We start from the raw sequence: 12,889 nt of genomic DNA, 5'->3' as shown, positions 1-12,889 counted from the left end.
AAGTGTATTTGGGGTTCGAAGGAAACCCAAAGGATTGGGGAGAAAGGATTCAGAAAAAACATCACAGGGAAGGTGACATTTAAGCTGGTCTAAAAAGATGACTAGGTGTTCCCCAACTAGGGGAGGGCATTCCGGGAAGGGAGAACAGAATGTGAAGTCAAGTCCAGAAGTAAAACAAAAATACACGGCATATTCTGGTAACAGAATATAGCCTGCTTTAGGTGAATCAAAAGGAACAGCAGGACACGAGGTGGGAGAGGCAGGCTGGGGCCAGATTATGAAGTCAGCTGGCTAAACTGTCCCTCCCAGTGTGGCGGTAAACCATGGCTGGTGTGTGAACGGTTACTGTCCCATGATGACATAAGGGAAGAAACTGAGAAAATTTAGACATTTTTATAGCAATTTGACAGAGAAAATTGCCATTAAATTCAATAAAAACTTTGGGCTTGCATAATGTATGGGTTTTTTAACTGTATTCCCACCCACCTCCATCTCCTTAATAGTGGTTGTTAATTGGAAAATATTAAACCACATACAGTTTGAAAAACACTGAGCTTGAAATTAACATTTTCCTAATATATATTAAAACAGAACACAGGCATGATGTAGGCTTTAGACACACACTGCCAACGTGACCTTGGGCAGACACCACCGATTGTCTATCCGATAGCCATTCCCCATTTTTCCTTAGTTTATGGAACTGTGATCTTGCTTGGGCAATATGTTAAAGAAAGGTGGGCTTCTCCCCCACTTGCCAGGGTTTGAAATAAGACTGGTCAAAGCCAAGGACGATATCCCATTCCCCTTGATGGCAACTGGTTTACGTGTAGGCATGTGACAAATGGGATATAAAAGGAAGAGCATGTAGGAGCTTCTGGGGAAAAAGTATACTTCCTGACAGACACTAAGAAGTCCTGCTACCTTTTATCCTGGCTTGAATATACTTGTGCAGTGATGTAATGCTTGGAGCTACCATGAGATATGATAGCCATGAGATATGATATACTTAAGGATGAGGATAAAGAGCTAAAAGATAGAATAAACCAGTTCTCAAAAGTGTGACTGAGCCACTATCTCAAATCTGGAACTTTCAACCTCCAGACTTCATGACAGGAAGTAAACTGCACTTACTGGTTAAGCACTTAGTTAGGTGTTCTGGTACCTGCAGTTGAATGCTTTTACATTCAGATCTCCCTTAAGATCTCCATAAGGACTACTCCTCAGGAAAGTTCTCTGAACATCTGCTGATTGTTTTATTCTATGAAAACTGAACATTACACAACTTATTGTGTTCTACTGATACTTTTCTCTCAAAAGTTTGAGTAAACTATGAGAGGAAATGCTCCTTCAAACTCAATTTGACCATTCAGAATGACTCGGTTAAGTGAACAAGATGGTTTAGTGGAAAATTGGTAGCCTACTCAAAATCCACTTATCACTTCCTTCTTGTTACAGAATTCCAGTTTTGTGCTAATTATTATATATGAATCCATGGGCGGGAGTGGGGCAGGGATCCTGTTTAAGTCGATCAGCATAAGGCATCCTGTTGGTAACTATTATTAGTCTATAAAAATGCACACCACCTAATTTGGCTCAGACTTTAAAAAAAAAAAATCATGCCTTGGGAATGGCTTCTTTCTTCTGCTGGACTTGAATAAGAAAGCACATGATTTCATCAGTCCTGGAAGCTCTGAGATGAAAATACTTGAGTCTTGGATGGTATCACTGAACCTATGATATTGTTTCATCTAGAGCTTGCCCTAACTCTGGACTTCTAGTCATATGAGTTTCCCTTGATGAGGATTTTCTATTACTTGATTTCAAAATCACCATGATACACACAGATGGAACTACCAGCTAGCTAGTTTTTGATACCTAAAGAAACCCTGGGTAGTCACACACGCACTCTTTTTAGGAAAGCTTCTTGGAATAGTCATCATAGTACTGAGTATTTAACTTTATATATTTGTAGTTTATATACATGTATCTACTAGATTATAACTCTTTGACAGTGGGGACCATGTCTTACTAACCTTTGTTCATTATTTAGCACATAGTTAGCATATTATTATGTCCTCAATAAATGTTGAGTCAAATAGCCTCTCATCTCCTTGAGGACAAGATGTATGTCTGATTCACACATGAGTATTCAATATCTAGGGCAGTTCCCTATATATAATACAATTTCACTAAATATGTACTGAATGAATAAATGAATTCATAACTATGAATAGGTTTATATTAGTTGGTACAGGAGAGAACATTGGGCTTGACCTCTACTCACCAAGATTCACATCCCAGGTCACCAGCTGTTTGACCACAGCAATTTCCTTAAACTGAGTACCTCACTCACTTGTAAAATTGGGATTATGGTTTTTCCAACAGCCTTACACCACACCAACGAAAGGTATAGTTATCCTAAGGTAAGCCCTGCTTAGGGTCATAGTCCTATTCTCATCAACCTTCCAGTCAAATGTTAAGGTTAGGAAAAAAATGATTAGAAAGAATGGTGTGACTGTCTGTATTAAGAGTTTGGGAATTACTGTGAATAGCAGGGGCTTAGCAAAGATGTATGTCAGAATGTTGTGGTCACCTACTAGGAAGTGAAGTGCTTCATTTTTCAAATCACTGTGGTAACATCTCTTACTTTTATTAGTACCAAAATGGTGTGCATAATCTTTGGGAAGGCTTAAGCATTAGGGAAGGATGGGCAGAGGGTCTTGTGAGATGTATTTCTAACTGTGGCAGATGTCAAGAAGTGCTTTAGTTCCTTTACATATCATGTGAGCATATCAAACTGGCAAAAGCTGAAAAAATTAGCCTTGCTAAGAACTTAGGGAAATGGGCACCCTCAGATACAAAGGTGCAAATGGGTATAACCTTTCTAGAGATCGGGCAGGCAGTACTCATCCAAAACGAAAACACGTGTAGCCTCTGGTCTATCCTTAGCTAAGTGATTACTTAAGGATTTGTAAAGGATTCCCTATGGAAACTTCCAATGCATGATATTATGGAGCAGCCAAAAAAAAAAAAAAAAGTAAAGTATATACATGTAGAAAGAGATGAAAGGCAAGGTCACTAAAAAACAGTCCTATTGTAGACTAGTGGGATTTCAGGTGATTTCTTCTTTTCTTCCTTACATGTTTCCATAAAACCAACCAATGAAACAAAATACAAAAGAAAAAACAAACAAAACAAATAATTTAGGCATCAGGTTTAGGTCCTATTCAACACTGATGCTCAATTTCGTGAATGCTATTGGACATTTAGCAAGCATTCTACAAAACATTTGTTTAATAAATGAATGCACGAACAATAGGGAATTGATTAAATTATTCTAAACTCAGAATGGATTCGTACATAGCCAATACAAATCATATTTTAGGACTATATTACAGGCTGGTAAAATTATCAAGGAGAAAAAGAAACTAATATTATGATTTTATTAAAAGTAAGTAGCATAGAAAAATGACCTAATTTTTTATTTTAAAAAATGTGTACATGCCTAGGAAAAGCCTGGAAGAGCGTAATTAACACTGGATGGTAAGTTTGTATTTTCTCCCTTTTTGTAGTTGACATATTCAAGCAGAATCTGGATGGCCATCTGCCAAGGACTGGTGTTGGATGGAAGCTGATTTTTATCTTAGGAGTCCAAGATTCTATTTTTCACCTAGCAGAATGCTCTGAAAGCTATGAAGTACTTACTAAAAGTATTATATCCAAATATTCAGGTGAAAACATGAGAATCAAAAAATTAGAGAATGTTAATAACACTAAATGCTACTGTGCCAAATGCTTTATATACACCATTTTAATTAGTGCTCACAATCTTGCACATTACTACACTTTTTTAAGTTTATTTATTTTGAGAGCAAGAGCACATGAGTGGGGGAGGGGCAGAGAGAGAGGAGAGAGGGAATCCCAAGCAGGCTCTGCGATGTCAGTGCAGAGGCTGACGCAAGGCTCAATCTCACAAACCATGAGATCGTGACCTGAGCTGAAACCAAGAAGATGCTTAACTGACTGAGCCACCCAGATGCCCCTTTTTTTCTTTCAGATGAGAGAAACAGATCCAAGGAGGTTGTGACCTGCTTGAGATGACACAGCCAGTTGTTGAACCTAAGTCTGTCATACTTCAAAGCCATGCTTAATTAACTAGAAGGAATCCTAAAGAATACCTTAATTCAGCTCCTTTATAAAAGAGGCAATTTTCCCATCATAGAATGACATACGAACACTACACATTCTCTTATGTTCTTTAGTATCTTTTGTTGTTGAAATATGAAACTCAACTTACTAATAGGCAGAATATGGCCAATTTCTTCATTAGCCCATAAGCAGCTTCTAGAACCACAGGGTTGCTATAGCAAGCAAACCAAACTCCATGTTCTATCCCAGGCATTATTATAGCAGAGCACTGAGCTAATTTCACTGATGACTTATTTGTTCTAGTCAAGCCTCTGACCTGGGCGAGCTTCTAATCAATAAGAGACAACTGTCTGGCCAGTAGGCATTAAACTATGATCCCCTAGTCTATCTTAAAATGTAACTAGACATCTACAGATTAATTATGCCAAACAGTTGAGATCTTCTGAGCCAAGGAACCCTAATGTGGTCCAAAATCTAAGCGAATAACTTTCCCAAAAGACAGACTAGTAAAGAATAATAGTAATGATCTAAAATATTAAGATTGAAGGCTTGTCCGGTTCTTGCCTTTAAGTAAGTTAAAAATAAAAAATAAAATGTTGAATGAGATGATATGGGTACCGTACTCATTCTGAATTGGTAAAGGGTTATTTCCTTACTTCTATGCACCTCATTTTGGAGGTTTCACTGAATGAGATCAGGATCTGCTTTCTCGTTACAACGAAAATCTAGAGTTCCCAGAATGACACAAGAACATAAGAAATTAATATTACAGGATGTTTTTTTATACTATATCCTTTAAGAAAAATAAATGCCATGTGAGGACGTGAGGAACACAAAAAGAGACACACTTGAAGATTTCTGACCAGAGATAATTTCCTTTTTCTAAAAATAAGTTATAAATACTTTTTCCATTTATCAAAGTTCCACAAATTCCCAAAATTATTGAATCTTCTTCATTCTTCAGGAATTATTCATTCACAGAGTAAACCACCTACAAAAAAAAAATTATATTAGAAAATTAGATTTTAAACATCATGGCAGACCTATGGAATTAGGGAATTAAGACCAGTAGAAATGAATGCCTCAGCCAAGTATATTAACCAATTGCCACAATAATTCTAAACCAGTCATGAAATAAAAGGCACAGTCTTAAATTCTAGTTTTGCCTCGGGGCGCCTGGGTGGCGCAGTCGGTTGGGCGTCCGACTTCAGCCAGGTCACGATCTCGCGGTCCGTGAGTTCGAGCCCCGCCCCGCGTCAGGCTCTGGGCTGATGGCTCGGAGCCTGGAGCCTGTTTCCGATTCTGTGTCTCCCTCTCTCTCTGCCCCTCCCCCGTTCATGCTCTGTCTCTCTCTGTCCCAAAAATAAATAAAAAACGTTGAAAAAAAATTAAAAAAAAAAAAATAAATTCTAGTTTTGCCTAAAAAGCCTCACTGAAACTGTTCAATCCATTTTTTCATCTTTAGAAGTCTGTTAAAGTAAAAACTATACATATTTATTTATTTACTCAAAAATATCGTCCCAAAAAGTCCAGAGCAGTGTATTTTTACAGATATTCAAGAGAAGAGACTTTGCAAACCCTTTGTTGCTGATTCAAGTATGTTTGGCAAAGATCCACGAAGTGGATGGCAAAAGGTCAGTTCTGTATACAAGGTGCTTCCTGTGGAAAGTTACTCACTTTATCCCCAGGGCAAAATAAGGGTAATGTTTTGAATCCACTTAGAAATCAGAAAGGGAGAGTAGGAGAGGATAGGGTTGCTGGTCTAAGTCAATCACTACCATGCTTCTCTCCAAACAGTTCTCACCCACCCTCACCCCCAGTCCCTATCCCAGAAGGCAGAGAGAACAATGCTTCAAAAAGTAATTTGGGCTAGCCAATTCTTCAAGTCCAATGAAAGTGCTTCCTTCATCTAGCTATTATTATTCCCAGCATGTGGTTTAGAAAAGATAAGCCTGATCAACAACACAAACATCTTACCTGTTTTCTAAAAGGCTAAAAGGAAGAATACACTTAAGGAAGGGATTGAGCAGGAAAGATAACCAAAAATGAAGCCACTCAACATTGTAAGAGACAGCAGTCCACAGCACTTTTACCTCTTTTGCCACTAACTATATCTCAGGAGGGGCTACTCCTGAAAGCTTCTGGATGTCAACCTCTTGGTTATATATCTGGGTGTAAAGTCCTTGACAGAAGAAACCTTTCTCATGCTGGCATTTTCTAGGTATTAAACAATAAATATCTATTGAATAAATAAATGTTTAAATAGCAAGGAAGGACACTTTTGCTGGATTTTGTTGGAACCATATTTTCATAATCAGTTGTATGTGTGTATATGAAATCAGCATATTTTAAGCATACTTTAACCAACTATTAAGTTCTGTTAAATAGTAAATACTGAGTATCCCCACTGCCTGGTGCTAGTCCTTTCATTTCTTTCAATGATTTTAGCACCCAAACTGGGTTCTCAAGGTTCCTTCTGACTCCTAAAGGCAGAAAAACAGACACTAGCTGTTAATGTTCCTCTTTAACATTTCTAAGTAGGTTCTAGGTTCCTCTAGTTTTTCTTTCAGTAAAAGAAATAGTCCTAAGATAAAAGAAAGTGTTTAGAATCACCACCATCACCCACTTATTTTTCCTTAAGAGCAGTTTTCAAGTCACTGCCTTTGCTACTATTAAATCTTTAGATAGTTTATACTTAGCAATATCCCTGCTACTTCTTCAGCTTAAGCCAATGGTTCCTTAAGAAGGGTCCACCTGAAAATTATCTAGGAGTTTGAGTCAACAGGAGATCAGGGCCCAGGGCTTGTGAATTTTGGAAAACAGTCCTCAGGTGATTACAAAGTGCACCTCTGGCTGAATGTAGCCCACATTTATATTAACTCCCAATCTACTAAATTCAAGGTACAATTAAGACCTGTCTTATTTAGGATATAACATTAAAATCTACAAAGGTTTTTGAAGTAAGGAACTTTCATGATCATTATTGGGAAGATCTAGGTTTGCAAAAATATTTTTCCTTTGAAGCTATCATCAGAAAAATGTGGTCTAATAGTCTAAGAGATATCAATTTAGTTTGGTTTATCTTATAACAATGTAGACAGTAGTGTTGGATTTTACAGCCAATGACCTGGTTATTGAGTTATATACACCTACACATTTCAGCAACAGGTCTTTCTAATTTGCATTCATAATAAAGTTTTAGGACTGAAGATCAAGACTATGTGCAGTCCTAAAAATGAGTAGGCTGGTAACCAGACCTCATTAAGTGCAAGGAATGAAGTGTAAAGCATCCATGCTTTGGAGAACATAAAAGACCTAGACTCTAGTTTTAATTCCACCAGCTACCCATTCTTAACTTGGGCAAGTCTTTTTTTGACTTCACTTTTTGTCCATTTCCCAATGGGGGTTGGGGAAATAGGATACCTGGGACCAATGCAGATCCAAACACCTGTTCCTCTTCCAAAAGCAGTAGTATGCTGAAAATGAAAACATGACATCTGAATTCTAAGAGATGCCCTACATGGATTCAGATTGTTCTTGCCATAATTGGGATTCAAAAACACATAATCAGGTCATATAACCAACAGACCTCAATTGGATGTCTGCTATCCACAACTCCCAACATATGGGCTATTCCATTCTGGCTCCTATTTGATAGTTTACAAATCCTATTTGTACACCTGTCATTTAATCATCACAATGACTCTTTGAAGTAAACTAAGGTTCAGAATGTTAAGGACTTGCCCAAGACCACACAATCAGTTAAACATCAGGTTTTCTAAGTCCAAAGCTCTTGCATTTTCTTTTACACACAAATGAAGTACACAGGTATCCCTCTAACTTTGTCCCAATAATATAAAGAAAACTATGATATTTTCTAGTCCTTGTGAATTTGTGCTAATTATGACAACAGTTGTAGCACTTTTGTGGTAGACATGAAGTCCAAGAGATGCTTCTGATGCTCCTAAAATTAGCATTTTTAAAAATCACCCTTTTTATCAAGACAGGCTTGGTATTAGCACCAACACTTTATACCACTGCCTAGGAAAAGAGTAAGAATATAAACAAGGAAACCGTGTACAAATGTTGACATTCCAGGTCTTTAAAAATAATTAATAGGTATAATTATACTTTTAAAGAACACCCCTACCCCCCCCCCCCACACACCCAAACTTACTTATTTTACAAAATGATTCACTATGGAATTTCTTTAAATAACCATGTAATCTAAAAGCCACTTAAGTATGTCATGTACACACAGAGTAGATATACCATACTAAATATAAAAATCACAAAATACGTTATGGGTCTTCTTATAAATTAAAAAAGTGAAATCCACAGAGGTTTAATGTATTGATGAATGTTAAATGTAGCTGAAGCAAAATACATGCTAAGCTTGACAATCAAAATTAAGCCTCAGGACTTTCAGCCTAGACTATTTTCTACTACATAGTGATACTTATCAGCTTGGAACAGGTTCCTTATCTGTCCTTTTTTTTACAGCTCAATGAGTAAGACTAGCTATGTATGAAATTCTAAAGAGGCAGTAGAGAGGTGAAAGAGAAAGAAACCAGGCTATTACTGTTATATTAGTATGTGACTTTGACATTATCTCTCAGCTATTATTAAGTTAAAACTGGCAGTGTGATATGGATGTTGGGCAGTGGAAGGGATGGGCAAAAAGCAGAGGGAATCTGCCTGGAGACAAGAGGTTGCAGATCTGATCCTGCAACTTACCTTGGAAGTCATTCCATATCTATAGGCCTTAGTTCCTCATTTATTTATTCATTTAATTAATATTCCTCTGTTGAGCACCTACTATGTGACAGGCAAAATTATAGGTCCTGGGAATATGACAGTGAGTAAAGCAGAAAATTCTTTTTTTTTTTTTCTATTAGAAAACCAGTATGTTCTGAAATTTTTTATTTATTTATTTTTTAATTTAAATTTTAGTTAACATACAGTGCAATACTGGTTTCAGGAGTAGAATTCAGAGCTTCATCAGATACATACAATACCCAGTGCTCATGACAACAAATGCCCTCCTTAGTACCCATGTTTTACAAAATGTTTATTGATTTATTTTGAGAGAGACAGAAAGAGAATGAGCAAGCAGAGGAAGGGCAGAGAGAGGGAGAGAGAGAATCCCAAACATGTTCTGAGTTGTTCCCCATAGAGCATGACTCAGGGCTCCATCTCATAAACTGTGAGATCATGACCTAAGCCAAAGTCAAGAGTCAGATGCTCAACTGACGGAGCCACCCAGGCACCCCAAGCAGAAAATTCTTCTCAGAGCTTACACTGTAGTTGCAGTAAAACAATGCAGATAATAAATACATACCTAATATGCAGGCAGTGATGTTAAGAGTAGCCACTAGCCCTATGTGGCTATTAAAATTAAAATTAAATAAAACTAAAAATTCAGTTCTTCAGTTTTACTACCACATTTTAAGGGCTCAGTAGCCACACAGGGCTAGTGGCTACCAGAGTGGAGACTGAAGGTACAGAATATTTTCATTATCACAGCAAGTTCTACTGGATAGTGCTGGCAGAGTGATGGGGAAGGGACGCTATTTCAGATGGGAGTGTTGAGTGAAAGCATCTCTAATAAGGAGACTATGGGACAGAGACCTAGGAATGGGTTAAGTTGCTATCTGAAGAAAGAGTTCCAAACAAAAGATCATTTATCTATGGTATTGCTGTATACACATAACTTAAAGTCCCTTTCAGCATTAAAATTTGGATTCAAAGTTCTTTTAAAAAATGGTCTGAGGTTTTAGTATTATTAGAAGCATGGTACAAAAGAAATAGCAATAATTCTATTTTTCTTTTGCAGAAAGCAATGCTTCCATGTACTGCCTACTCCCTATTTAAAAGACCCACATCAGAAACAAGGAATAAAGAATATTTTCCTTTTAGTTCCTTTAAGTCAGACAACTGAATATTTTGAACTTCCAAAACCATTATTCCTTCTGACTCTAACATAACTCTAAAGGCTTTTATCAAGCCCCTTTTTGAAAGATACATTCTCCCCTCCTTAAATCCACTGAATGATTCTCACCTTATTAGCATCATTTACTCCCTACATTAGAAACTGAAAATTATTTTTTAAGTATACTTAAGCATCCAGGTGAATTACCTTTTGAATAGAATGTTCTCTGGTGACTGCTAAATCTATAAAGCACAAATTTGAAGCAATAACCCTATGTATTATCTTCCCAATCAGAAAGTATCATGCTCACCATTTCATATCTTAAATCCTAGGGCTCTCATGCATTCCTTGTGGGCCTCAATTAGGTGTCCACAGTGCTCTTCTCCTTTCTCAATGATGCTATAAAACAAAATGTACTTGTTATCTAACAAAGTAGGCATTAGTACAATAGTAAATATGCATGACAGTGATGGGGAATGAGGCAGAACATGGATCTGATGGAATGTAGTTGGGGTTAAAGAAATAATTATGCATATCAAATATTGCCTCTAGTTCATATCAAAGGAACAATACAGTTCTCTAATGAAATCGATCATCTGAATACAATACTTATGTTAAAAAAAATTTTTTAGGGGCACCTAAAAAATTTTAGGGACTGGGTGGCTCAGTCGGTTAAGCGGCCGACTTCGGCTCAGGTCATGATCTCGCGGTCCGTGAGTTCGAGCCCTGCATCGGGCTCTGTGCTGACAGCTCAGAGCCTGGAGCCTGTTTCAGATTCTGTGTCTCCCTCTCCCTGGCCCTCCGCCGTTCATGCTCTGTCTCTCTGTCTCAAAAATAAATAAACGTTAAAAAAAAAAATTAAAAAAAAATTTTTTTAATGTTTATTCATTTTTGAGAGACAGAGCATGAACGGGGGAGGAGCAGAGAGGGAGGCAGACAGAATTGGAAGCAGGCTCCAGGCTCTGAGCTGGTAGCACAGAGCTCCAAGCGGGGCAAACCCAACAACCTCAGATCACGGCAAAGCTTAATCAACCGAGCCACTCAGGCGCCCCTGAATACAATACTTAAGCTAAATGAAGGACAGAGAGAGGAACTGAATTTTTTGCCTGTCACAGAGGAATTAAATCTTTTATTCTGCTCTACATTCAAATAGACCTAAATGAATCTCCTTCTAATCATAATACACCCAACAACATAAACGGCAAGATCTGGCAGGCAACAGCAAGCAGCCTGATGAGCCTCCCTCACAATGATCAAAGAACTTTTTACACTAAGTAAAATCTAGGATCACACAGCTTTTTATTTCTAGGGCCTGAAAATGTAATTTTAGCAAAGATCAAGTTAAGCCAAATTTAATTACAAGAAAAAACTGACTCCTGACTATTGATATTTTGGCATAGACAATTAATGCAAAAGCAATTTGAAGGATAGGTTCTCCTTCTTTAGAGATCCAAATCCTATACATCCTTCAATTGCGCAATGAATAGCTCATTCATTACAAATGAATGAATGTTTGGTGAAGATAACAGCTAGTATTCCCTGATCACTTTTTGAATACTGTGTAAGACCTGTATCATTAAACCTTACAGGAATCCTAGAGGCAGACACACTTTTATTAGGCCCATTTTACAGACATAGGAGGCAGGTGTGTTAAATAATTTACTCAAAGTCGCAAAGTTGGTGGACCAGATTCAAACCTTGACTCTGGATTCCAAGTTCTTAGTCATGACACATTACTAGCTTTAGATTCAATAAGCACTTACTGTTAACTATGAAAGCAATTTCAGTATCAGATTGTAGTCTTTCAATTCTCCCTTCACAGTATTATTTGAAAAGTACTGAGTATTAATAAAAAGCACTGCTTTCCTATAACTCTTAACTCCATTATGCCACTTGTGATTATTTTATGTGAGGGCAAAAAAGAGGGAGAGGTTTACAATTCACATTTTCTGAGCATTCCCCCTAATGAGATTTGTTCCACAACAGAGGTTGTATAGAATGAGAACAAACAAAACCTTTTGTGGGTTGACAGGAATTCAGATGTGCTAGCCTGAATACTGTCACCTATGTCAGACTGTCTGATTTTTAATTCACCTACCCGGGAGTGGGGGGATAGGGGGGAGGTAAGGGAAACTTTTCAGTACTTTAAGAAATGTACCGGGTCCCACTATGCCAAAATTTTACCAGAAAATTTTACTCTTTTGTCTTGCCAAATCTTCCATCACAGCCCATACATACCACGTGGTAATAGCAATCATTAGTATCTCCACTACCTATAAGCTTCTTTAAATCAAGTAGCATCTTTACGTCTTTAGTAGACCTAAGGCAGTGCTTGACACAGAAACAGATGCTCAAAAACCCTATGAGTGAGTGTGCGAAGCGAGCCCGGTTCAATCTGACCTCTCTCCTAACCTTTCATCCATCTTTCGGGGCTGGGCTACGGGCTCAGTCAACAGACACGAGTACTGGGTCCTCTAACTCTCAAAACTGCAGCACGGCAAAGCTCGGACCAGTGAAAGCCCAAGGCCGGGGAGGGCACGGAGGTACCGGAAGGCAGCGCATGGGGCCTGCCCGCCGCTCCCTCCCCATTTGCGCACTGACCAAGCATCGCGCGCCTTCTTGGTCTCCGGACAGGCGCAGCAGGGCTTCAGCGGCTTCTTCTCCTGTGACTCAGCCGGGGCAGGGCTTGCGGCCGCCAGACCTGGCATCTTGCAAGCCTACAGCAGCAACTAGCACAGCCACCCTAAACTCTCCCAGGCTCGGCGAACGCCGATTTGCCTTCAGTCACTTCCGGCAGTGGCTCTACAA

General features: G+C 38.3%; 1 protein-coding gene across 2 annotated transcripts; it reads right to left on the bottom strand.

Annotated features, from left to right (window-relative positions):
• Positions 1 to 3,793: 3,793 nt before the first annotated feature.
• LOC131512505 (cytochrome c oxidase copper chaperone) lies at positions 3,794 to 12,886 on the bottom strand. Of its 2 annotated transcripts, none has more exons than XM_058731312.1 (3): positions 12,683 to 12,884; positions 10,392 to 10,480; positions 3,794 to 5,140 (listed from the first exon to the last, which is right to left on the bottom strand). In XM_058731312.1, exons 1-2 carry the CDS (start codon positions 12,787 to 12,789, stop codon positions 10,396 to 10,398), a joined length of 192 nt encoding a protein of 63 aa, XP_058587295.1. In that variant the 5' UTR covers positions 12,790 to 12,884; the 3' UTR covers positions 3,794 to 5,140; positions 10,392 to 10,395. The 2 variants fall into 2 exon arrangements, with proteins under 2 accessions (XP_058587295.1, XP_058587296.1); XM_058731313.1 differs by lacking the exon at positions 3,794 to 5,140 and adding an exon at positions 7,603 to 7,625 and having other exon boundaries at positions 12,683 to 12,886.
• Between the last annotated feature and the right edge of the window lie 3 nt (positions 12,887 to 12,889).

This window comes from Neofelis nebulosa, chromosome 5 (assembly GCF_028018385.1).
Source record: "Neofelis nebulosa isolate mNeoNeb1 chromosome 5, mNeoNeb1.pri, whole genome shotgun sequence".
In the NCBI taxonomy this organism is placed as follows: Eukaryota; Metazoa; Chordata; class Mammalia; order Carnivora; family Felidae; genus Neofelis; species Neofelis nebulosa.
The sequence above is the reverse complement of the archived record's forward strand: the minus strand, read 5'-3'. Positions and strand labels throughout refer to the sequence as shown.